Source organism: Lepisma saccharinum, chromosome 23 (assembly GCF_977018435.1).
Source record: "Lepisma saccharinum chromosome 23, izLepSacc3.1, whole genome shotgun sequence".
In the NCBI taxonomy this organism is placed as follows: Eukaryota; Metazoa; Arthropoda; class Insecta; order Zygentoma; family Lepismatidae; genus Lepisma; species Lepisma saccharinum.
In genome coordinates this window covers 60173400-60201152 of record NC_139251.1, presented here as the reverse complement: position 1 = coordinate 60201152, position 27753 = coordinate 60173400, and the positions used below count along the sequence as shown (strand labels likewise).

The 27753-nt window shown below is 39.5% G+C and overlaps 1 protein-coding gene across 1 annotated transcript in view; it reads left to right on the top strand.

The window, feature by feature from the left end:
• The window catches only part of LOC145977782 (atrial natriuretic peptide-converting enzyme-like), a 202600-nt gene that overhangs the window by 142196 nt on the left and 32651 nt on the right, over nt 1-27753 (top strand). The window contains exon 10 of the mRNA XM_083110058.1: nt 22595-22690. Coding sequence (XP_082966184.1) covers nt 22595-22690 — 96 coding nt within the window. The remainder of the gene's footprint in view (nt 1-22594; nt 22691-27753) is intronic.

The window sequence follows — 27753 nt, the reverse complement described above, 5'->3', positions numbered from 1 at the left end:
TTAAATCCTGCTAATATGAGAAGGGGGTACAATTTCCCCGTAGAAAAGTGACTGCCCCCTTATATCCAGCTTATATTAGGAGGGGGTACAAATTCCCCGTAGAAAAGTGACTGCCCCTTAAACCCTGCTTATATTAGGAGGGGGTACAATTTCCCCGTAGAAAAGTGACTGCCCCTTTAAATCCTGCTTATATTAGGAGGGGGTATAATTTCCCCGTAGAAAAGTGACTGCCCTTTTAAATCCTGCTAATATGAGAAGGGGGTACAATTTCCGAGTAGAAAAGTGACTGCCCTATTACATCCTGCTAATATGAGAAGGGGGTACAATTTCCCCGTAGAAAAGTGACTGCCCCCTTATATCCTGCTTATATTAGGAGGGGGTACAAATTCCCCGTAGAAAAGTGACTGCCCCCTTAAATCCTGCTTATATTAGGAGGGGGTATAATTTCCCCGTAGAAAAGTGACTGCCCCTTTAAATCCTGCTTATATTAGGAGGGGGTTAATTTCCCCGTAGAAAAGTGACTGCCTTATTAAATCCTGCTAATATGAGAAGGGGGTACAATTTCCCCGTAGAAAAGTGACTGCCCCCTTAAATCCTGCTTATATTAGGAGGGGGTATAATTTCCCCGTAGAAAAGTGACTGCCCCTTTAAATCCTGCTTATATTAGGAGGGGGTTAATTTCCCCGTAGAAAAGTGACTGCCTTATTAAATCCTGCTAATATGAGAAGGGGGTACAATTTCCCCGTAGAAAAGTGACTGCCCTATTAAATCCTGCTTATATTAGGAGGGGGTACAATTTCCCCGTAGAAAAGTGACTGCCCCCTTATATCCTGCTTATATTAGGAGGGGGTACAAATTCCCCGTAGAAAAGTGACTGCCCCCTTAAATCCTGCTTATATTAGAAGGGGGTATAATTTCCCCGTAGAAAAGTGACTGCCCGTTAAAATCCTGCTTATATTAGGAGGGGGTATAATTTCCCCGTAGAAAAGTGACTGCCCTATTAAATCCTGCTAATATGAGAAGGGGGTACAATTTCCCCGTAGAAAAGTGACTGCCCCCTTATATCCAGCTTATATTAGGAGGGGGTACAAATTCCCCGTAGAAAAGTGACTGCCCCCTTAAACCCTGCTTATATTAGGAGGGGGTACAATTTCCCTGTAGAAAAGTGACTGCCCCTTTAAATCCTGCTTATATTAGGAGGGGGTATAATTTCCCCGTAGAAAAGTGACTGCCCTATTAAATCCTGCTAATATGAGAAGGGGGTACAATTTCCCCGTTGAAAAGTGACTGCCCTATTAAATCCTGCTAATATGAGAAGGGGGTACAATTTCCCCGTAGAAAAGTGACTGCCCCCTTATATCCTGCTTATATTAGGAGGGGGTACAAATTCCCCGTAGAAAAGTGACTTCCCCCTTAAATCCTGCTTATATTAGGAGGGAGTATAATTTCCCCGTAGAAAAGTGACTGCCCCTTTAAATCCAGCTTATATTAGGAGGGGGTATAATTTCCCCGTAGAAAAGTGACTGCCCTATTAAATCCTGCTAATATGAGAAGGGGGTACAATTTCCCCGTAGAAAAGTGACTGCCCTATTAAATCCTGCTTATATTAGGAGGGGGTACAATTTCCCCGTAGAAAAGTGACTGCCCCCTTATATCCTGCTTATATTAGGAGGGGGTACAAATTCCCAGTAGAAAAGTGACTGCCCACTTAAATCCTGCTTATATGAGGAGGGGGTATAATTTCCCCGTAGAAAAGTGACTGCCCCTTTAAATCCTGCTTATATTAGGAGGGGGTATAATTTCCCCGTAGAAAAGTGACTGCCTTATGAAATCCAGCTAATATGAGAAGGGGGTACAATTTCCCCGTAGAAAAGTGACTGCCCTATTAAATCCTGCTAATATGAGAAGGGGGTACAATTTCCCCGTAGAAAAGTGACTGCCCCCTTATATCCTGCTTATATTTGGAGGGGGTACATATTCCCCGTAGAAAAGTGACTGCCCCCTTAAATCCTGCTTATATTAGGAGGGGGTATAATTTCACCGTAGAAAATTGACTGCCCCTTTAAATCCTGCTTATATTAGGAGGGGGTACAAATTCCCCGTAGAAAAGTGACTGCCCCCTTAAATCCTGCTTATATTAGGAGGGGGTATAATTTCCCCGTAGAAAAGTGACTGTCCCTTTAAATCCTGTTTATATTAGGAGGGGGTATAATTTCCCCGTAGAAAAGTGACTGCCTTATTAAATCCAGCTAATATGAGAAGGGGGTACAATTTCCCCGTAGAAAAGTGACTGCCCTATTAAATCCTGCTAATATGAGAAGGGGGTACAATTTCCCCGTAGAAAAGTGACTGCCCCCTTATATCCTGCTTATATTAGGAGGGGGTACATATTCCCCGTAGAAAAGTGACTGCCCCCTTAAACCCTGCTTATATTAGGAGGGGGTACAATTTCCCCGTAGAAAAGTGACTGCCCCTTTAAATCCTGCTTATATTAGGAGGGGGTATAATTTCCCCGTAGAAAAGTGACTGCCCTTTTAAATCCTGCTAATATGAGAAGGGGGTATAATTTCCCCGTAGAAAAGTGACTGCCCTATTAAATCCTGCTAATATTAGAAGGGGGTATAATTTCCCCGTAGAAAAGTGACTGCCCCCTTATATCCTGCTTATATTAGGAGGGGGTACAAATTCCCCGTAGAAAAGTGACTGCCCCCTTAAACCCTGCTTATATTAGGAGGGGGTACAATTTCCCCGTAGAAAAGTGACTGCCCCTTTAAATCCTGCTTATATTAGGAGGGGGTACAATTTCCCCGTAGAAAAGTGACTGCCCCTTTTATCTTTAATATATATGGAGGGGGTATAATTTCCCCCTAGAGAAGTTACTGTTCTAATAATTAGTTCTTACATGAGAAATTGCATACAAAATGCTACGGAGAAAAGTTGCTGCTTACTTAATTTACTTCACAAAACAGTAGGGAAATTAGATGTACTGTATTGTCGTATAAAGCCTTTATAACTCTGGTATCTGGCTCATCATTGACTTAATTATTACGTACAACTTTCTCATTTGAATGTTCATCAAAACATTTGAATGAGTCTACCATTTGAGTAGGGTGATAAAGGTGTCCTGGGTTCAATACCCGGTGGAGGCACATAGTAATTCGGATCCAACTTTAAACTGTGGGTCCATTCTTGATTAGACTTAGTGTGCATAAATTAAAATGCTGACTCAATCAATCCATCAATCAAGACATTTGAATTGCATTTTCTTGAAACATTTTGGACAACAAATTTGTACACAATGTGTGTGTGTACTGTCACAAATAAATAGGTTTCTCATCATAAAAATACTTCTTATATAATCTATGCATAACTAACAAAAAGTAAAACACTTTGTCCCTTGTGGTAATTATATTTATTTGAAAAGCACGACGAGAGCCCGTAGAAGCGATATTTTAACATGGAAATATTTTATAACTTGTAAAATATAATTGAAAGTGGTTGCTTCCACATATCCGTAGTAACTCTCGAATTTAAAAATTACATTGATGCATTTTATGATAGAACCTTTGATCAATTTTTAAAATAATCGAATACACACGTTATTCGTGTTATGAGGTTGATAAATCATAATTTTGTTACACAGAAACATATATTACATATAAACATACTTACACACACCAACATATTTATGTACACACTAATCATATTTTCATAGGAACAAATAACAAGATACATCTACACACAGACTATAGTTTTAATTGTAACATTTTGATCAGAATCAATACGATTCAGAAACACCAGGAGTACACAAGTCAAATAAAACAATTGTTTTAACTTCAAAAAAATTGAACAAAAAAATAATATACAATGCATATAGCATGAGAATTATGATTTATCACTTTTCACTAAATATGTATTTCAATAATGCTGTAGTGCATTTTAATATAATATGTGATGTATTTCAATTTATACAAAAACTTTATCAAATACAGACATTTATAATTTCGTTGTGATATTACATACTCTCTCAGCATTTTGTCGTACATTTCTTGGAACAAGCGAAGGAATATCTTAAACTAACAGCATGTCCCGTACTCTTTGTTTTATCGGGTACTTATTGGCATCCGCTATTACGTCTCCATTTTGCTTTCTCTCTGTTCTATCGTGGGCGATTCAGCTGCCTTTTCCTTGAAAGTGTGGATTTTTGTGGCAATGCTTCAGCTGGTCGGCTCAAGTTAATGGGACGTCTGCCTTAATTAATCACGTTTGACATAGATATTTACTAGCTTGAAAGAAAATATACTTTATATTTAGTTAATGTGATCAGAGGATTGTAGTAATCAATGTTTTATGCAGCATATAAACTTTCAACGGATAGTCACAAGCCACAGCGAACATAACCACAACTCTATTTCATAATTACACGTACAGAAGGATGAGTTCCACACTGAACTGCTACCTGACGGGTGCCAGAAATTTCCACTATTACTATCAAAAAGATGTGACTCGTCACTTCCTTCATTATTGTCTCCAAAATCCATGTTTTCTAACGGTGCATGTACAGCCTACGTAGCGGGAAAGTGTGGCTTATGACTATATCACTACACAGATGACCACCTGGTTGGAGAGCCAAAAACTTCAGTGATGTACATATTATACTGCCATTCGAAAAGAAAAATAACAATGTCTCGCACTTTTTGGACAGTGGGTTGCTTATTGTGCATGATGGTATGTTCAACAACAACAACATAAAAATCAAACATGTGGCTTAAGAATATCATCCACTGACTCCTTCATGTGTTAAACATGGTGAATAATATGTAATAGGTTAGTTGCAAACCACAACGAAATTATAAATGTCTGTATTTGATAAAGTTTTTACAATTTTTTTGAAGTTAAAACAATTGTTTTATTTGGCTTGTGTACTCCTGGTGTTTCTGAATCGTATTGATTCTGATCAAAATGTTACAATTAAAACTATAGTCTGTGTGTAGATGTATCTTGTTATTTGTTCATATGAAAATATGATTAGTGTGTACATAAATATGTTGGTGTGTGTAAGTATGTTTATATGTAATATATGTTTCTGTGTAACAAAATTATGATTTATCAACCTCATAACACGAATAACGTGTGTATTCGATTATTTTAAAAATTGATCAAAGGTTCTATCATAAAATGCATCAATGTAATTTTTAAATTCGAGAGTTACTACGGATATGTGGAAGCAACCACTTTCAATTATATTTTACAAGTTATAAAATATTTCCATGTTAAAATATCGCTTCTACGGGCTCTCGTCGTGCTTTTCAAATAAATATAATTACCACAAGGGACAAAGTGTTTTACTTTTTGTTAGTTATGCATAGATTATATAAGAAGTATATTTATGATGAGATACCTATTTATTTGTGAAAGTACACACACACATTGTGTACAAATTTGTTGTCCAAAATGTTTCAAGAAAATGCAATTCAAATGTCTTGATTGATGGATTGATTGAGTCAGCATTTTAATTTATGCACACTAAGTCTAATCAAGAATGGACCCACAGCTTAAAGTTGGATCCGAATTACTATGTGCCTCCACCGGGTATTGAACCCAGGACACCTTTATCACCCTACTCAAATGGTAGACTCATTCAAATGTTATAAGGGGCAGTCACTTTTCTACGGGGAAATTGTACCCCCTCCTAATATAAGCAGTATTTAAGGGGGCAGTCACTTTTCTACGGGGAATTTGTACCCCCTCCTAATGTAAGCAGGATATAAGGGGGCAGTCACTTTTCTACGGGGAAATTATACCCCCTCCTAATATAAACAGGATTTAAAGGGGCAGTCAATTTTCTACGGTGAAATTATACCCCCTCCTAATATAAGCAGGATATAAGGGGGCAGTCACTTTTCTACGGGGAAATTGTACCCCCTTCTCATATTAGCAGGATTTAATAGGGAAGTCACTTTTCTACGGGGAAATTGTACCCCCTTCTCATATTAGCTGGATTTAATAAGGCAGTCACTTTTCTACGGGGAAATTATACCCCCTCCTAATATAAGCAGGATTTAAAGGAGCAGTCACTTTTCTACGGGGAAATTATACCCCCTCCTAATATAAGCAGGATTTAAGGGGGCAGTCACTTTTCTACGGGGAATTTGTACCCCCTCCTAATGTAAGCAGGATATAAGGGGGCAGTCACTTTTCTACGGGGAAATTATACCCCCACCTAATATAAACAGGATTTAAAGGGGCAGTCAATTTTCTACGGTGAAACTATACCCCCTCCTAATATAAGCAGGATATAAGGGGGCAGTCACTTTTCTACGGGGAAATTGTACCCCCTTCTCATATTAGCAGGATTTAATAGGGCAGTCACTTTTCTACGGGGAAATTGTACCCCCTTCTCATATTAGCTGGATTTAATAAGGCAGTCACTTTTCTACGGGGAAATTATACCCCCTCCTAATATAAGCAGGATTTAAAGGAGCAGTCACTTTTCTACGGGGAAATTATACCCCCTCCTAATATAAGCAGGATTTAAGGGGGCAGTCACTTTTCTACGGGGAATTTGTACCCCCTCCTAATATAAGCAGGATATAAGGGGGAAGTCACTTTTCTACGGGGAAATTGTACCCCCTCCTAATATAAGCAGGATTTAATAGGGCAGTCACTTTTCTACGGGGAAATTGTACCCCCTTCTCATATTAGCAGGATTTAATAGGGCAGTCACTTTTCTACGGGGAAATTATACCCCCTCCTAATATAAGCAGGATTTAAAGGGGCAGTCACTTTTCTACGGGGAAATTATACCCCCTCCTAATATAAGCAGGATTTAAGGGGGCAGTCACTTTTCTACGTGGAAATTATACCCCCTTCTAATATTAGCAGGATTTAATAGGGCAGTCACTTTTCTACGGGGAAATTATACCCCCTCCTAATATAAGCAGGATTTAAAGGGACAGTCACTTTTCTACGGGGAAATTATACCCCCTCCTAATATAAGCAGGATTTAAAGGGGCAGTCACTTTTCTACGGGGAAATTGTACCCCCTCCTAATATAAGCAGGGTTTAAGGGGGCAGTCACTTTTCTACGGGGAATTTGTACCCCCTCCTAATATAAGCTGGATATAAGGGGGCAGTCACTTTTCTACGGGGAAATTGTACCCCCTTCTCATTCTAGCAGGATTTAATAGGGCAGTCACTTTTCTACGGGGAAATTATACCCCCTCCTAATATAAGCAGGATTTAAGGGGGCAGTCACTTTTCTACGGGGAATTTGTACCCCCTCCTAATATAAGCAGGATATAAGGGGGCAGTCACTTTTCTACGGGGAAATTGTACCCCCTCCTAATATAAGCAGGATTTAATGGGGCAGTCACTTTTCTACGGGGAAATTGTACCCCCTTCTCATATTACCAGGATTTAATAGGGCAGTCACTTTTCTACGGGGAAATTGTACCCCCTTCTCATATTAGCAGGATTTAATAGGGCAGTCACTTTTCTACGGGGAAATTATACCCCCTCCTAATATAAGCAGGATTTAAAGGGGCAGTCAATTTTCTACGGTGAAATTATACCCCCTCCTAATATAAGCAGGATTTAAGGGGGCAGTCACTTTTCTACGTGGAATATGTACCCCCTCCAAATATAAGCAGTATATAAGGGGGCAGTCACTTTTCTACGGGGAATTTGTACCCCCTCCTAATATAAGCAGGATTTAAAGGGGCAGTCAATTTTCTACGGGGAAATTATACCCCCTCCTAATATAAGCAGGATTTAAGGGGGCAGTCACTTTTCTACGGGGAATTTGTACCCCCTCCTAATATAAGCAGGATTTAAAGGGGCAGTCAATTTTCTACGGTGAAATTATACCCCTTCCTAATATAAGCAGGATTTAAAGGGGCAGTCAATTTTCTACGGTGAAATTATACCCCTTCCTAATATAAGCAGGATTTAAGGGGCAGTCACTTTTCTACGGGGAATATGTACCCCCTCCTAATATAAGCAGGATATAAGGGGGCAGTCACTTTTCTACGGGGAAATTGTACCCCCTCCTAATATAAGCAGGATTTAATAGGGCAGTCACTTTTCTACGGGGAAATTGTACCCCCTTCTCATATTAGCAGGATTTCATAGGGCAGTCACTTTTCTACGGTGAAATTATACCCCCTCCTAATATAAGCAGGATTTAAAGGGGCAGTCACTTTTCTACGGGGAAATTATACCCCCTCCTAATATAAGCAGGATTTAAGGGGGAAGTCACTTTTCTACGGGGAATTTGTACCCCCTCCTAATACAAGCAGGATATAAGGGGGCAGTCACTTTTCTACGGGGAAATTGTACCCCCTTCTCATATTAGCAGGATTTAATAGGGCAGTCACTTTTCTACGGGAAATTGTACCCCCTCCTAATATAAGCAGGATATAAGGGGGCAGTCACTTTTCTACGGGGAAATTGTACCCCCTCCTAATATAAGCAGGATTTAAGGGGGCAGTCACTTTTCTACGGGGAATTTGTACCCCCTCCTAATATAAGCAGGATATAAGGGGGCAGTCACTTTTCTACGGGGAAATTGTACCCCCTCCTAATATAAGCAGGATTTAATAGGGCAGTCACTTTTCTACGGGGAAATTGTACCCCCTTCTCATATTAGCAGGATTTAATAGGGCAGTCACTTTTCTACGGGGAAATTGTACCCCCTTCTCATATTAGCAGGATTTAATAGGGCAGTCACTTTTCTACGGGGAAATTATACCCCCTCCTAATATAAGCAGGATTTAAAGGGGCAGTCACTTTTCTACGGGGAAATTATACCCCCTCCTAATATAAGCAGGAATAAAGGGGGCAGTCACTTTTCTACGGGGAATTTGTACCCCCTCCTAATATAAGCAGGATATAAGGGGGCAGTCACTTTTCTACGGGGAAATTGTACCCCCTTCAAATATTAGCAGGATTTAATAGTGCAGTCACATTTCTAGGGGGAAATTATACCCCTCCTAATGTAAGCAGGATTTAAGGGGGCAGTCACTTTTCTACGGGGAAATTTTACCCCCTCCTAATATAAGCAGGATTTAAGGGGGCAGTCACTTTTCTACGGGGAATTTGTACACCCTCCTAATATAAGCAGGATATAAGGGGGCAGTCACTTTTCTACGGGGAAATTGTACCCCCTTCTAATATTAGCAGAATTTAATAGGGCAGTCACTTTTCTACGGGAAATTGTACCCCCTCCTAATATAAGCAGGATATAAGGGGGCAGTCACTTTTCTACGGGGAAATTGTACCCCCTCCTAATATAAGCAGGATTTAAGGGGGCAGTCACTTTTCTACGGGGAAATTATACCCCCTCCTAATATAAACAGGATTTAAAGGGGCAGTCAATTTTCTACGGTGAAATTATACCCCCTCCTAATATAAGCAGGATATAAGGGGGCAGTCACTTTTCTACGGGGAATATGTACCCCCTCCTAATATAAGCAGGATATAAGGGGGCAGTCACTTTTCTACGGGAAAATTGTACCCCCTTCTGATATTAGCAGGATTTAATAGGGCAGTCACTTTTCTACGGGGAAATTGTACCCCCTTCTCATATTAGCTGGATTTAATAAGGCAGTCACTTTTCTACGGGGAAATTATACCCCCTCCTAATATAAACAGGATTTAAAGGGGCAGTCACTTTTCTACGGGGAAATTATACCCCCTCCTAATATAAGCAGGATTTAAGGGGGCAGTCACTTTTCAACGGGGAATTTGTACCCCCTCCTAATATAAGCAGGATATAAGGGGGCAGTCACTTTTCTACGGGGAAATTGTACCCGCTCCTAATATAAGCAGGATTTAATAGGGCAGTCACTTTTCTACGGGGAAATTGTACCCCCTTCTCATATTAGCAGGATTTACTAAGGCAGTCACTTTTCTACGGGGAAATTATACCCCCTCCTAATATAAGCAGGATTTAAAGGGGCAGTCACTTTTCTACGGGGAAATTATACCCCCTCCTAATATAAGCAGGATTTAAGGGGGCAGTCACTTTTCTACGGGGAATTTGTACCCCCTCCTAATATAAGCAGGATATAAGGGGGCAGTCACTTTTCTACGGGGAAATTGTACCCCCTTCTCATATTAGCAGGATGTAATAGGGCAGTCACTTTTCTACGGGGAAATTGTACCCCCTCCTAATATAAGCTGGATATAAGGGGGCAGTCACTTTTCTACGGGGAAATTGTACCCCCTTCTCATATTAGCAGGATTTAATAGGGCAGTCACTTTTCTACGGGGAAATTATACCCCCTCCTAATATAAGCAGGATTTTAACGGGCAGTCACTTTTCTACGGGGAAATTGTACCCCCTCCTAATATAAGCAGGATTTAAGGGGGCAGTCACTTTTCTACGGGGAAATTGTACCCCCACCTAATATAAGCAGGATTTAATTGGGCAGTCACTTTTCTACGGGGAATTTGTACCCCCTCTTTTAAGTGGGAATTGACAGGCAGTCACTTTTCTACGGGGAAATTATACCCCCTCCTAATATAAGCAGGATTTAAAGGGGCAGTCACTTTTCTACGGGGAAATTATACCCCCTCCTAATATAAGCAGGATTTAAGGGGGCAGTCACTTTTCTACGGGGAATTTGTACCCCCTCCTAATATAAGCAGGATATAAGGGGGCAGTCACTTTTCTACGGGGAAATTGTACCCTCTCCTAATATAAGCAGGATTTAATTGGGCAGTCACTTTTCTACGGGGAAATTATACCCCCTCCTAATATAAGCAGGATTTAAGGGGGCAGTCACTTTTCTACGGGGAAATTGTACCCCCACCTAATATAAGCAGGATTTAATTGGGCAGTCACTTTTCTACGGGGAATTTGTACCCCCTCTTTTAAGTGGGAATTGACAGGCAGTCATTTTTCTACGGGGATATTTTACCCCCTGCTTAATTGACGGGAACTGAAAAGGGCAGTCATTTTTCTGTGTAGAAAATTGACTGTACAGTCATTTTTCTACGGAGTCCAAATTCCCCGTCACGAAAACGGGGAATTTGGACTGCGTAGAAAATTGACTGTACAGTCACTTTTCAACGGAGTCCGAATTCCCCGTTACACCGGTGTTCTGAGAGTATCTTCGGTTTCTTCCTTTCGTATTCTGTATATAAGACGTTCAGAACCCTCGGTAACATCAGCCGCTGTCTTAACCGCCTAGCTGATATTCATTGACTTTAAAAAGTGATTTAGCACGCGCATAACTTTTATGCGTTCTTTACCTCAAAGTTTACCAATACTGCCCCTTTTTCCAGCTTGCTTCTCTATCCATTATTAAACGAAATATGTAACTTACATGGTCAGCACTTTTCTCGTTTGGTCTGCACGTGTATCGCAACAAACCGAAAAGTTTCTTGCTAACCAACTTTTTCGTGTTACGGTCTGATGATTTATACAAAATATCCAATGTATATATATATAACTCTCCTCGTAAGCAAATTAATTCACTCAGGCGAAGAATATCATATCTACAAACATCATAGATCGTGTAGAAAAAAAACTGGCGAAGTTGTTCAAGCGGTTTCATATTTATTGCTTTTGTATTTACTAGAAAAAAATTAATCGTTTTGCAAAATTGCATAATTATGAAAAAGTCAGATCACATGAATTATGACAGGTTATATAATGCCGTCAGTAAATAGAACATAAAAAACTCTACAGGATAATGATTTCACTGTTTGAAATTTTTGACTTTTACAGTTTGTAAATTTTGTAACATCTGGCAACGCAGCGGTGGTAGAGAAGGACAGAGCTATTGGCAAAACTCATGTATTAGACAGAGAGGGAACTACTCCATTTACTTCCAGACTGACTTTTAAGGTTCAGACACTCTATATGCTTAGAAGATGGATGACCGAATCGAAGATCGAAGTGTAAAATAATACTGACTCTCTCCAGATTTCTCCTTGCTGCTCAACCTAAGTCAGGCTGACCATTCTCCTTCCAAGACTCCCAAAAGTACTCCTGACTGTCTCAATTCAATTCCAAAAGTGTCTCTCTAGCAAGCCCTCTAAACCCCTGCCAGTGGAGACTTCCATCACGCCGATTAAAGTAAGCAAATTGCTACCTGTTTACCTGTTTGCTTCTTGTTACTCCAATGTTTCAGGAAGTCTGTACACACTTGACTCTACATAATTAAAATACATCAGAGGATAAGACAGCTGGTGAAAACAAGTGAATGACCCTCGGTCAGATTGAAGCTTCTAGAGAAACTCTAATCAAATTATAAATCCATAATTCGTTACGGGACCTACAGTTTAAAGTGGGATCCGAACCACTGTGCCATGTGTCTCCACCGGGTATCAAACCCGGGCCACCTTGACTAGAAGGCGACGACGTTACCACTACGCAATCGAGAGGCTACCTACAAACATTAAAAGTATAGGCCTAGGCTTAGTGATAATATCTATATCATAGATCGTAAGCTAATACTGTTTGAGCAAATTTATTGATAACGAAAAGCAACTAAAAATATAGAAGTTGGAAGATAATCATTGGTGTCTGCGATGAAACCAGTGCCTTTCAATAGCAATCTAAAATACAATTGTAACATCACACAGAAGGTGAACGCAACTGGATTCCACCTTGGACATGTCAATGAACAGCAACAAATGCAAGAACCGATCACATTATTATAATATGTATTATTGATTTGATCTCGAATGAAAACGACTTTATTTGACCTTGAATGACCTTAGATGCCCAAGAATGACGAATGACATTGACTTGATTTAACCTTGGATGACCTTGGATGCCCAACAATGACCTTCAATGATATTGAATTGATCTTGAATGACCCTGTGACCTTGATTCAACCATAAATGACCTTGACTTCATTTGAACTTAAGCAACCTTGATTTGACCACGAATCACATTGACTTGATTTGACCGCGAATCACATTGACTTGATTTGAACTTGAATGCCCTTGACTTGACGCTGAATGACCTGGATTTGATTTTTAACACATTTTATCATTTTGTTACTCTTATTAATATTGATATAAAATTAGAGGTTAAGAAGAGAGATGCTGACCTAGTACAAGGCTGTTTATATTGTTACGAGGTCTCAAAATGGAAATTTTCACGAAATGGAACGCTTTGCTTTACGTTAGGATGAACGCCTCCACTGTCACGATTCGTGTCTGAACATGTCAACGTTCCATAGCAGAGTGATTGCCAGACTTGCATCTGCCTAAACATGGGAAACTTCTGCACATGTGCACCTGTGTTTTGACAGGTATCCTGCATGATGAATTTGATGAAGGCACACTCACGATGAACACTGGGATTCGAACCTGAGACCTTAGCGTAGCAGCACGCAGTGATAACCACTCCACCACGGAGATAGGCATCTGGATTTCATAGCAGCATTGTCATCGCAATATATTTGTAATATTTATCATATTGGACCACAACAAGAAGCAAAATTACAGAAACTGTGCATGCACAAGAATCTAATAGCGTGCATCTGACAAAGCTGGAGAAAATATTCATCTTCCACAAAGGCCCAAGGACTGCTTAACCGCAATGTTCGACTGATTGGTTGAATCTGGAAATCCAGACTTCCAAGTGAAAGTTTCCAATTTCCAGTGCATTGCTTCCAACTTCCTGGAAAATTCCAGTAACTAGACTTATTGATTTCGCAGCACCTACCAAACAGCCGCCCCTTACACTCATTAACCGCCAAACTTTACCTGCAAGAAGAACAGTATTCTACAGAACTACTCTTTTTGACACAAAAATCATGCACTTTACTCCACGAAGTTTGACTGTATGGTACATTCCAACAGAGCTTCTGCTCTGAGTGAAACGGCATCAGATCAGTGGTGTAAATAAAACCACCGCAACCCCTGCGGTGCGGGGTGGAGCTTCGGGGGCGCAGAAAGAATTATAAACTAAGAAAGACGGATAGTTCACAAACGTTTTCCTCTCAGCGTTAAAATATATTTTCAACAAAGCATATTATATTTGTATACCCCTACAACTTCAAACAGAAAATGTTAAGCAAATTTGAGTGAACTGGCACTGTTAAGCATCGAAAGTGAATGGGCTCGGAAACTGGACTTGACAAAACTAGCACAAGAATTTACTTCCACAAATACACGCAGAGGACTGGTTCTTGACATGGAACAATATCCTATGGTATTAATCCATAAGATTGTATTGCCCGACCCTGTGGCCGAGTGGTAAGAGTTCGCTGCCAGCACTGGCACGCGGTGCATCGTCTCTACGTGCGGTCCGTGTTGAGCATTACGTGCAAGCGAGTGAAAATCCGGTTAAGTCTACCTTCTGTGTTCTGAACCATGTCTGTACGGCGAGTGAATACTGTGAAATTGGTCTTCACGAATGTGCGACAAAAACCGACATCGATACAACTGCATCGGTGGATACAGCAGAATTTGTCATTAACAGAAGATCAAGTGCTTAGTATTGAAATCGATCAATATCGTAAGTGTGTGTTTATAAAGTTAATATCGCGAGTGTTAGGCGAGCAGATAATATTACGATCGGGAGGCACATTAGTTTACACTGATGACAATGGGGAGCATGAGGTAAAACTGGAATGGGCGGATCAAAATAGCGTAATTGTGAACGTACATGTAGTTCCTATGGAACTTCCAATGGACGTTCTCCAACAGACACTGACAACATATGGTGATGTGAAATATGTTGATGATGAAAAGTACACGGATGAACATATATACCCAACGCGTACCGGTACAAAGCGAATTCGCATGACGCTTAAAAAACCAATTCCATCGTACATCACTATCAAAGGTGATCGATATTGGGTAACGTACTATGGTCAAAAGATTACGTGCAGGATATGTGAATCTACAGAACATCTCTCAAATTGTTGCGATAAGCGTAGAAAACCAGGAAGAAGGACAGCCTCCACATATGCGGAAGCCACCCACCGATCACCAATCAATATTGATGCAGCGGAACAACCACTGCCATACCAGCCTACAAGTTTTCAGTTACCCAAGACAACCCTGGACATAGAAATGAAAGAATCCCCAAAGAACCCAGATGTAAAAGAACCCGAAGGTGCCGCACAGACGCCACTGGATCCTCCGACGAACAAAGTTTCATCAGAGAGAGCAGCAAAGGAAACTTCCCATTTGTTAACTACAGAAGGTCAAACGTCGTCATGGGTAGCAGAAGTTGAACGCGAGGAACTTTCGAGTAACTACCAGGTCTCGCCTGAAGCCTCGATTAGTGATAAGATGGCCCCTCCCCGCGAACAGCTGTGTATCGGAAGGTGAAATGAGCCAGGCAGGTCATGAGCTTTCCCTGCCAGACGCGACCTTGAAACTAGCAGAAGGAAACGTGAGTGGACAACATGACCAACCTAAAATTGCCCCCCCCCCTTTCCCTCGTCAAAATCGCAAGAAATGGTATCAGGAGATGACTCACAAACTGAAGAGGAATCCACAGATGATAAGCAAGTTATGGACAAAGGTCAACGAAATAGAAAAAAACGCACAAGTTCACGACTGAAAGCGGTAACAGAAGGTAAGAAAAAGAAATGTACCAGGATGTTTCTAAGCCAGCAGTCCGTCACACACAGCAGAAAGACCCAACAAAAGTGAAATGTTAAGTAGATGTGGGTTCAGATCGCCTTCCCTCCCTCCATTAGGTAGTTAGTGTAAGGAGAAATGTTTGTTTATGTTTTGAGATGAGAGTGATTTACGAGTGTAGTGCGCGACATAAATTTGTGTACTTTCCTAGTGTATACAGTGTAATGTTATATATTACATGTTAGAGAGTTACAAGATGAATATCGATATAATAACAGGTAGAAAAAATAGTGTAAATTGTGTCATGCACATGAACGATTATCATCATCCTGAAAACACTTCGGACTAATAATTACTTTAGTGTAATTGAGCACCAAAAATGCACATTTACGTGGTATTCTTATATACAGTTTTTTATAATATCTTATTGTGCATGAATTACAGCACTCGTCTTTGTACCCTTAACATCAATGGGATCCTGACGCCAGTGAAATGCAAATTGCTTGCGGACTTTGTCCGAATCCACTCGATTGACATTTTATACTTGCAGGAAGTTTGTATTGTAGATTTTAACTTCCTGTATGGGTACGAGGCTATTGTAAACTTGGGGACAAGCGGGAGAGGGACGGCAATTATAATCAAAAGTGGTATAGAAATAAAAAATGTAAAGAAATTAGTCGATGGGAGGGGAATTAGTTTTCAAAGTCAACGTTATACTTTTGTTAATATCTACGCCCCCTCTGGACAGCAAAACAGATGGAAGAGAGAACAATTTTATCAGGCTGAGATCGTATACTTACTTCCAAATAATGATTCGTGTATCATCCTAGGTGGGGATTTTAATCAAGTGCTGCGATCATGTGATTGTATAGGAAAGTTTCAAAATAGTTTAGCTTTAACGACCTTAATCAGCGATTTACAGCTGAAGGACATCTGGACTGAAAAACGAAAGGATATAGTGTTTACCTATTTCAATAACAAAGCAGGTTCTAGACTGGACAGATTCTATACACTTGGTCATACTATAAAATATGTGACGACAATAGATGCTTTGCCGGTACCTTTTTCAGATCATATAGCAATCAGAATGAGTATTAATCTACAAGAATCTAAATTAGTTTGGGGTCCGTCCTATTGGAAAATGAACTCTGCCCTACTTCAACAGCCTAATGTTAATGATATGTTTGAAGAAAAATGGAAGTATTGGTGCCGGCAACAAAAACACTATACTGATTACAATACGTGGTGGGTAAAATAAAACCTCGAATTAAATCCTATTTTCAATGGCTAGGGAAAGAGAGTGCACGTGACCGGAACTTAATGTTGAACTTCTATTACAAATGTTTACATGAGTTATGTATGCGACCTGATGTCACCGAACATTATCCACAGATACAAAAATATAAAGCACAAATCCTTACGTTGCAAAGGCATCACTTGGAGGGTATAAAGATAAGAACTACTCATGCGTCATCCTTGCAAGATGAACGAACCTCTTTATTTCACTATGTTCACACACAAAAACAAAAGCGAGCTCTTTTGATAAACAATATTGTCGATTCCGGCGGAGATACACATAGAACTCAACAAGGTATATCACAGGCGTTTTACACGTATTATAATAATTTGTATACTGGTAAAGAAGTAGATCAATTGGCTGTACAACAATTGCTCACATCGGTAAACAATTTTTTGACGGACGAAGACAGAACTTTGTTAGACAATGACGTCACTGTCGATGAGGTGTATGAAGCACTGCGTACTTGTAACGTTAAGCGCACTCCTGGCAACGATGGCATAGGCTACCAATTTTATATACGTTTTTTTGATGTTATGAAACATGAATTGGTCAAGATAATACAAGATGCATTTCGAAACGAATGCGTGCTTCAAAATGAAGGTATAATTGTACTGATTGCCAAAAAAACGCGTCCGAGTGAAGTGACTGACTTTAGGCCCATTACTTTGTTAAACTGTGATTATAAGATTATGGCCAAAGTTTTGGCTAATAGACTGAAACCTATATTATCTTCCTTACTCAGTTCACGGCAAACATGTGTCAGTAAAACTCAAAATATATTTTCTACGGTGGCGGGTATACGTGATATAATGTATTATTATGAAATGCAACAAACCGCAGCTTGTATACTATCCTTTGATTTCACAAAAGCTTTTGATCTTGTAATTCACCAATATTTGTTTGAAGTACTTCGAGCCTATCGCTTCAGTGAAGCCTTTATATCTGTTTTGCAAAGTTTCTATAGAAAGGCAACCTCCCGTCTTCTTATCAATGGATTCGTGACTCCTGCAATACACGTGACGAGATCCATTCGCCAGGGGTGCCCCTTGAGTATGCTTCTCTTCGCTTTGACCTTGGACCCGCTACTTCGATATATTCAGTGCCGAGCCCCACCCGCAGCGAGTGCTTTCCTTGAAACGCAAGTGTTTACATTCGCAGACGATTTATCAGCTTGTGTAACAACAACGACCCAGCTCCAAAATATACTGAATGCAATGTGTTTGTATTGTTCTGCCAGTGGAGCGGAAGTTAACATGACAAAATCAAAGGCTTTACCTGTTGGCAACTGGAAGCAAGACAATCCGGACATAGGGATAAAATATGTAAACGAACTCAAAATATTGGGCATTACTTTTCATACTAATGAATCCAGAATGCTGGATCTAAACTGGACGAAAATTGTAAGCGAAATCAGGTTACAGTGTTATCAAATGAGAGGAAGACAACTCAATTTAATTCAGCGTGTTTGGTTCCTACACACTTTTATTTTTAGTAAATTAAATTATGTCGCTCAAGTGTTGCCAATCACACAGCAATATCTCCGACAAATAAAGTCTGCTGTGGGATGGTTCATGTGGTACGGACATTTTTTTCGGGTACCGTTCCCGATCATGTGCCAAACACAAATGACAGGTGGTCTAGAATTATGGAATATTGAAAATAAATGTAAGTCTCTATTTTTAGCTAGAAATTATAAATTGTACTTAATTGAACGGTCGATTACATCAATGTGGTTGCGTATATTTACCGATACGTTTCCACCGCAAAATCCACCCAACTTGTCTCGACTAACAAAGAGCCCTATGTATGTACGAAATTTTGTACAAGAATGGAGTTATGTGGAGTTTCCCATGGACTTGAAGGAAAATACTCTGTCAAAATATTTGTATGAACATTTTCAACGACAACTTATTTTGCAGCAGAGTCGAATAGAGAAAAAATTTCCTAATGTTATTTGGTCAAATGTATGGCAAAATCTCCACAAGCCTTTCCTTGACACGGACATACGAAGTTTGTGGTATACCCTGGTGCATGATCTAGTTCCAACAAATGTTCGACTAAATGAAATAAAAAGACTACCAACAAATGAGTGTAGACAATGCGGAGAGGTGGATACAAATGAACATCGCCTCACTACATGTAAAGGAATTTCAGAAATTTGGGCCTTTCTCCTTATGTGCCTTGCCAAAATATGTCGTATATCGCCACAATGCTTTCAAGCAAAAATTTGTATATTACCAGACTTCAAATATTTCCCTGTGAAGAAACAAAATGCCATTGTGTGGCTAATAGCACATACAGTATATTATATATATAGCAAAAAGTTTGAACCAAATATCACCCTATATACAATGTATCTTAAAAGATCTAGATGGAAACAATCAAATAAATCAAAATGTCCGCTTGTCACAATATTTTGGTAAATATCTGGATGTAATGTAATTGTATGTATACATGTAGGAAAAAAATCCATAGATGTAAACAGAATAGTGAAATAAAACTTATAAAAAAATAAAAAAAAGTGGTTAGCACATCGTGCTGCGACGCCAAGGGTCCTGGGTTCGAATCCCGGTCGGGCTTGTTTGTTTGTGAATGTCCATTCATCCATTTCATCATTTCATCACTCATCTCCATCTTCGCAAATTAGCCAAGAGGCACAAAACGCGAAGTAAAATAAACTAAATCAATCAATCAATCATAAGATTGTATTTTATTTAAACTTTCTCTGGAAGCTTCATATTGACTAGGGCATTCATTTGTTTACATCAGTCGTCTACCCTCTGTGGTATTTCAATATTGCACAGTTAAGCGTCAAGCAAAACTTCCTGATGTGTTGAGGAAACTAGAGTTTGATCAGGAAAATAGGTGGTCAGCTGTTTGCAATAAACAGGTAGAAAACTCACGATTCGGCATGGAGGAAGAGCTTCATGGCCTGGGTTTTTAGAGGGGAGACAGGCTGGGAGAGGACGGACTGTTGATTTTGATTTGAGAGAGAGAGAGGAGATCGAGAGAGAGGACTTGAGAGGAGAGGTGAGAGTGTCGCTGGTCAACAAGCAACGAAGTCCAAAGATAATTTATTTATTTATTGAAATTTCCAGTACAGCAGAAGCCATTTTAAACCGGTAAGAAACAACAGTAAAACAGTACACTAGTGTTAAAATGAACACACGAAACAAGATAAAATAAAATAAAATAAACAAAATATAAATATAAACATAAACAAGTCGAGACAGTTCCAAGGTGAACAGATGTGTTTCACAAAAGCATTACTTATATACAATTTTTTCCATGTTGGTGATGAAAGAAGGATATGAACTGAATATATCGGTTTGGTTTGAGATGACATTGAACTGATTTGGTAGCCTATGAAATAGTGAACGTTGAATGAGTGAGATTCTTGGAGTAGCAGTGTGGAAAGTTTCCTTGCTCCGTGTTTTGTGTCTAGGCACTCTGAGGGAGAGTTCGTGGAGTGGGATGCTGCATCTTAGGTTTCCATTAATTATCTTATGTAGTAATTTCATATCTTCAACGTATCTACGAGTTTCTGGAGTATTAATATGCAGATTTATAAGCAGATATCTCTTATACAGGTGTCTCAGGGCAGGCACTCTATATCGAACGATGGAGAGGAAAAAGCTGAGAACACGCTCGATCTTGGAGGTATGAGAAGGGGCAGCCATGTTCCAGATGGGTGAACAGTATTCTAGAATGGGGGACACAAAAGTTTGGAAGTAAATGGAAAGTGCTTTCGGGTTAAGATCTCGGTGTTGTGCTTCTTTTGCTAGAGGGAGGTCGGTGAGTGTATAATTACCTTCAAGAATGTTTTGCTTCAATGAAATTGTTATGTAAGAGCATTTCGAAGGGTTTGTGGTCAGTTTTCATCGCTTACACTATTGTATTCTACAACATTTTAAATTCATCATTATCATTCTTCAGATAGACAGGTATTTATCCAACCAACATGCATGATTCAGGTTTGAAGGTTCATAAAACCGAATGAGTGACCGTTGTCTTTTCTAGTTGCTTAGAGATTCTATTTTAGATTTCCCTTTCGCAACCAAGCATTTAGACTTATCATCTTAATGACAAGTGCTCTCATCATTTATGAGGATGAATGATGAATAAGTTACATCACCCATCGATTTATTGTGGGAGTGGTAGGTTTGGATCCCATCATTCATCCTCATAAATGAGAGCGTATCAGTTATGCTCTTGCATCAGATTACAAAATAAGGAAGCTTGCAACCTCCCCCATGGATGGGCTATTCACGATGCGTAGTGGTAACGTCTTTGCCTTTTAATCAAGGAGTCCCGCGTTCGATACCCAGTGGAGGCACAGATAAGAAAATGAGCAAGCTGGTGTAAAGGGATCGAGTTCGCTTGCGAGCTCAAAGGTTCAAAATTGGTAGCCGATCTCTGTGGCGGAGAGGTTAGCACAGCGCGCTACGATGCCAGTGGTCCCAGGTTGGAATCCTGATTAAGACTTGGATATTTGTGTTTGTCCTGAACGTGAAAAATTGAGTATTGTGTAAAACGAATGTAAGAAAACGGAGGAAATGAATGAATGACAGGGGAAACAGCCGCTTAGGGATTTTCCTTTAAATAATGGCGTACTGCTTACGTGATCGCTTTGTAATCAAAGGGTCCCGGGATCGATATTCAGAACGTACTAGTTCGGATTCCACTTTTAACCGTAGATGCAGTCCAAATAAGCCTACATGTGCATAAAGTGGACTTTGCACAAAGTTCAACGCAAGGAAGCAGGGTCGAACCCAAGAGGTGAAGATAAAGGGTATCCCAATAGAAGCGACGGATTTAATATGCTTAAGAAAATACTGTATCTTTACAAAATGGCACATATTTTTACATCATTATAACGGGTAGATGTTCCGATTTAAGAATAAAAGATTTCTTTGGACTCGCGATAACACGGCCATGCACAATAACGATGTTCTCAACAGACCGGCTAGATTGAGAGCGCGGTGTTTTAATGTATGCTGTCGAACCTGTTTCCTCAAATTTCTTGATCAACTTGAGAAATTACTCTCACTAGGTGCACATTCACGTCCAAAGATTGCACAAAGCTTTCTTACAGTCTCTGCATAACAGTCGCCATTCTCGTAATGAGTTTTCACTATCAAAACTCGATGTTCCTTTGTGTTATCCTCAACTAAGCTGCAACAATCACTGATAAAGGTATTCTTAGAACATGTCACGTAAATCAAACGTGGCATCCTTAAATCGGAGCATTTACCCGTAGTAATGATGTAAAAATATTTGTCATTCTTCTTTAAAAATGTGTTCTATTCAGCATATTAAATCCGTCGCCTTTATTGGGACACCTACATGAAGTATTATTTTTATGCTTGGTAACTTTGTGGTTGAGTATATACAATGTGTGTGTGTGTGTGTGTGTGTGTGTGTGTGTGTGTGTGTCTGTCTGTGTATTCGGATATTTTACGTCGATTTCCTAGAACTTGGTTAATCGTGACGATGAGGATAAATTATGACATAGATGATAGGACAAAATAATGCATTTATGATTAATTAAGGATTCGATCCCAGGACGTCTGACTTCGAAGAGCACTGGCTACTTTCATCAGAGGGATCGACATAATTACGTAGCTATTTTATTTGTATATTTAATATTTTCAATTGGATTTTGTTGTGGTGTTCCATGCAGTGTCAATTTTCTATTATAGAACATTGCAAATTGTTTTTCATCTGTTACAGATATGATTCACTGTGGCAAGCATAAGTGTATGGAACAATCCCATGTGTGCGACGGCGTGTATGACTGTCCTTGGGGTCAAGATGAGAGAAACTGCCGTAAGTTAACATTCCTTTCCTTTCTGTCTATTATACTGTCTTTACCGGTTGATTATTATGTTCCCTATACAACAGGATTTGTAAAACATTTTTGTATTATTGTCTCACACATCAATTTCTCCCCATCCATCATGGCCACGATTCTGTAGTGAATTGAATCTCGTAAGAACTAAGAACAGCATTTTTGAATTGAGAGTGCTTTTCCGTCTAGTTCATTCTTCGAATTTCTGGCGAATTTTTGGAAATCAGAACAGAACCATTTATCCACAATGGCATCCAAAGACAACGTTGAAGAAAAATAGGCTGCATTTTGTTCTGAATTATTTTGTTATTACCACTTTATGTTCATTTATCTTTTATATAGGTATATATAAAAGTGGATGTATGTTTGTTCCGGCATAACTCTCGAACACCGGGAGCGATTTCAACCAAACTTGGTATACATATCACTTACAATATGGAAAGAAATGCTGTGGGAGTAAGACACCCCTGGCACCCCTAAAGGTGGGGGTGGGAAGGGGGTGATATGTAAAATGACTGATATTAGTGTGAAATCCATAGTTTTCGGGCTCGCTAAGATGAACAGTGACACTCCCAATGTCGTTCAATTTATTTATTCTTGCTCGTGGAGGTGAAACTAAAAATGTTATTTATAATCACGTTTTGAGTTAAATTAATATTATAGTGAATTTGTAAAAGCTTTTACTTTAGAATTTGTATGCTGTACTTATACTTTTAAATACCTGTAAATAAAAATAGTTACATTTTACACTATAGTTAGTATTCATTATTTTCATGTCTAATAGAAGATTGGGATAAATAAATACCCGGACAACGCCGGATAATCAGCTAGTTTCCTGTATATAAGAACATTACTGTAGGAAATTGGCCCTTTGAGCTTTGGCCAGCATTTGAGGGCTTTGTAAACCCTTTGCAACAGTACTGTTCAACCATAATGTTTTGACTTCGTAAGATGAGTTGTTATGGGTATGTGTGCAACTTTATTAATTTATTTTATAAATTTTGAATGTGATGGACAAATTCCTAAAATAAGCCCCAGCGTCTAGTCACCATTTTCTGCTTTGTAAACAGTCTTGATTCATAAAAAAACAAATTACAGAAATGACATACTTTTTTACTATCCATGTTGGTCAATTATATTAACCATCTACACTGGAAATCTCATCTGCAGAATGAGAAACGCTTCAAATCTTGAAATTATGTGAGATGTGGCCCCCGAGAAGTGAGAGGGTATGGCGCAGTCCTAGAGCATATATACGAGGTTTGGCTAGAAAAATGATGATGTTGCTATTGGCAAACAACGAATGCGCGAAGGTTGAGCAATGCATGATTCTATACTACCATACCCTGCCTACAGAATGACTAATTGCCCTGAGTGCAGGCCTCTGAGTTTCGCTGTGGCACTTGGACAAAGCGGAACGTGCGTCTGTGCTCCGTCGGAAAAATGCTGAGTATTAAAATGGAACAGCGTGTCAATATGAAGTTCCTTTACAAACTGGGGAAATCCGCAACAGAAGCGTACGACATGTTAAAATCTGCGTACGGGGATGAGTGTTTATCACGCACACAAGTGTTTGAGTGGTTTAAACGGTTTAAAGAAGGACAGGAAATGATCCAAGACAACCCACGTTCAGGACGACCATGCACGTCGAAAACGGAAACAAACATTCAAAAAGTGAGTGATGTGATTCGAAAAAATCGTCTATTGACCATTAGAGCAGTTGCTGAAATCACAGGAATAGACAAAGAAAGTGTTCGACAAATTTTAAGAAGACAACGACCTGATTTGTGGCAACGGAAGTCATGGATGCTGCACCAAGACAATGCTCCTGTCCATACGGCCCTGTCAGTGAAGACATTTTTGGCTAAATATGGCATCCCAGTGTTAGAACATCCGCCGTATTCGCCGGACCTTGCTCCCTGTGACTTCTCGTAGATCGAAATGTGCAATTTTTAGGACACACATTGAAAATTTATAGTGCATATTTTAAGTGCACATTTTCCTTGTTTTTAATGCATATTTGCATGCATATTTTTGGCTTTTTAGTGCATATAAAACCACCCCCTACTAATGACAACTACAGCCCTCTTATCCAATTCCGAAAAGTGGGTGGTTTCCACGATTCAACGGACATCGCTGTGTGCGGTGTTGCCACGTTTTACGTACCTCTTTGCTCCGTTGAATAAAACGGACTATAGGGGGTACTTTTCTACTTCATGTCTCTCATGAATAATAACCCAGGGAAGTTATTACGTCAGTGGCTTACAAAATATCAAGGCACAATTTTCTTCATTTGACCTATATACTGCACGTCATCTGGCGAATTTCGTTCCTCGACATTTTCTTTATTTAATTACGAGTTCCATTGGGCGATTTCTCAACTTCCGTGGTCTAAAGGAAGAGCTGCGATTGTTACGATAGGAGCCAATGAGAGAGTGAAGCCCCATAAGGGGCTTGTTGCTTTGTAACAAAGAAAGCCATACAGAAACAAAAGAAATCGCACCATTCTTGAAACTGAATGAATAAAAAGAAATTACGCTTTCAATTTATCAGGATCAGTAGGGAGGGAAATATTGTTTTATGCATGGTCGCATGCATATTCTTTCCTCAAGGAAGGGCGCATGTAAACGAGGTATAGAGTCACTCGGGGGAATATGCCCATCGGGGTTAAATGCCCACCCCCTCGTATCTCGTGCAACGTTCATGTTATGGCAACTCTGCGACTCTTGTTTGAAAGCGCCCTCCGTGATGAGACGAGGCAGCAGGTTTGGAGCTTGTGAGAAGAATCTGAAGCCATTCAGGGTGAATTTCATGAGGTAAGAAGACTTTGAGGTAATATTTTTTTGGACGTTGCTGTATTAACAGTGTGCAATAATATTCCCAAGAGAGAAAGAAACTGAATTATATTTGGTGGAAAGATCAAGAGTCAGGAAACATATCTGCAGAGTGAAACTGCCGCACGGTGCTCAGAGTTGCCAACCCAGTGATTCAATTTTCTGCTTGTAGCTGTGGGGTGATATGCCAACAGAAATTAAGTACAATATGCCCATGGGCATTATTATGTGAAGAAAGGATCATTATGTGACTGTATCCAGTGCATTCGTTGTAGTATGTGGATGCATGAAATATGTAAAATTATCGTCCATGTGTCCAAAGTGCAGTGCAATTTCTCACAAATGTACACAGTAAAAGAGGCTATGGTAAATTCAAAATAAATGTTGTTAGAAACGCTATGCCTGTCTGTACAAATGATGTTCTGTTTACGAGACAAGCGTTAATAATCTTCCAGTTAATGTTGTGTATTATTTTCCTTTAAATATGCCATGTCAAGTATTACAACAATTGTTTCTTGTATTGGGCATTTGGGTGAATTTGATTGTTGCAGCTGGTGGGCGCGCTCCGTGGACTTTAAAGCCAGCCGGTCGTTAACGTAGCTAGCGCGTCGACTATACTATTTACTTGTTAATGCTTTGGTTGTAATAAACATGAAATTGAAAAGATACATTTGCTTGTAATTTATAATTAATTTACTGAGGTCTATGGTTCTCACTACTAGGTTCGTAGTTGTGTGGTTCTAGGAAAATGGGGGCCCAGTCAAACTATCCACTGCGTGGTGCGATGTTCGCATGTAATTTGCTTCTTATATAGAGGCAAAATACTTGGGGATGTCATAAGATGACACAAGTTCTACCCAACAACCAATATCTTATGTTTCTTTACAGTGTGTTCGTTATATTTTTGACAGTCCAGTACATGCAACGTAGGTCTAGGCAAGCAATGCTGCTAATATACGTAGTTTCCAAATATGTGTAGATTTTGAAACAAATTACAATTTTGTTTTACTTTTTTACTCTTTCTTACCTGATACTAAATATTTTTGTAATGTCATTGTATTGCTCAAGGGACCAATATTGTATTACATTTCGATCAATGAAATAAGTTTTCAGTTGGGAACTGAAAACAACATGACAATTAAATATGTATGACATGTTTGGACAAATCGCAATTCCGTCACACACTATTTTGAATAAAAAAATAAATATCAGAATACTAATAAAATTTCAGTTTTCCTGTCCTAGCATGATGAGCTTCTTTTGGATTATATTTCTTGATATTAATATTTCAGACAAAAGTTCAAAATTCAAAGAAACCTTTAACACCTGCTCTAATACATGGATTATAGGTACAATAGAAGCTCGTATTTATCACTACATTAAGCTCATTTACGTTTTGCAAGCCTAGGGTTATACTACATTGGGTCAATATACAGGGTGTCCGAATTAAAACGCCCTAATATCAACTGTCTAACTCCACATATATTTGATGCATCCAAATGAATTATACATTAATTACTATACATAGTCCTAAAGTTTCTGAGTAAAATAGTAATTAGTACATTTAGTACAATTCTATATGCGCCCCACGAGTCGCACGGAGGATGTGTAGCCGATACTCGATTTCCCGCCAGGTGATCTGTAGCAAGTGTGGTGTGACTTTCCCAGCGGCTAATGTAATCTTTTCACGAAGCTGATCAATAGTGTCACTTTGGTTGAATATAGCATGTCCTTGACTCCCCCTAGAGGAAAACATCGACAGGGATAATGTCAGGCGCATGTACGAAAGTACTAAATTTCTAAACTGTACTAATTACAACTTTGTTCATAGAAACTTTAGGACTATGTAGATTTATTAATAGATAATTCACTCGGATGCATCAAATACACGTGGAGTTGCAGACAGTTGAAATTAGGGCGATTCAATTCGGAAATCCTGTATGCAGTACGACAATACTTATATTATGCAGATTCTAGAACAAAAGATTGTTCTCTTGGGCCTCCCCCATGGCGCAGTGGTAGCGTCATTGCCTTGTAATCAAGGGGTCCCGGGATCGATACCCGGTGGAGGCACAAGTGGTTCGGATCCCACTTTAAACTGTAGGTCCAGTCCCGATTAGCCTTACTGTGCATAAAGTGGACTTAAAACACCAACTCAAACCAAAAGATTGTTCTCCACGAAATAATTCCGATTCCGGTACATATGG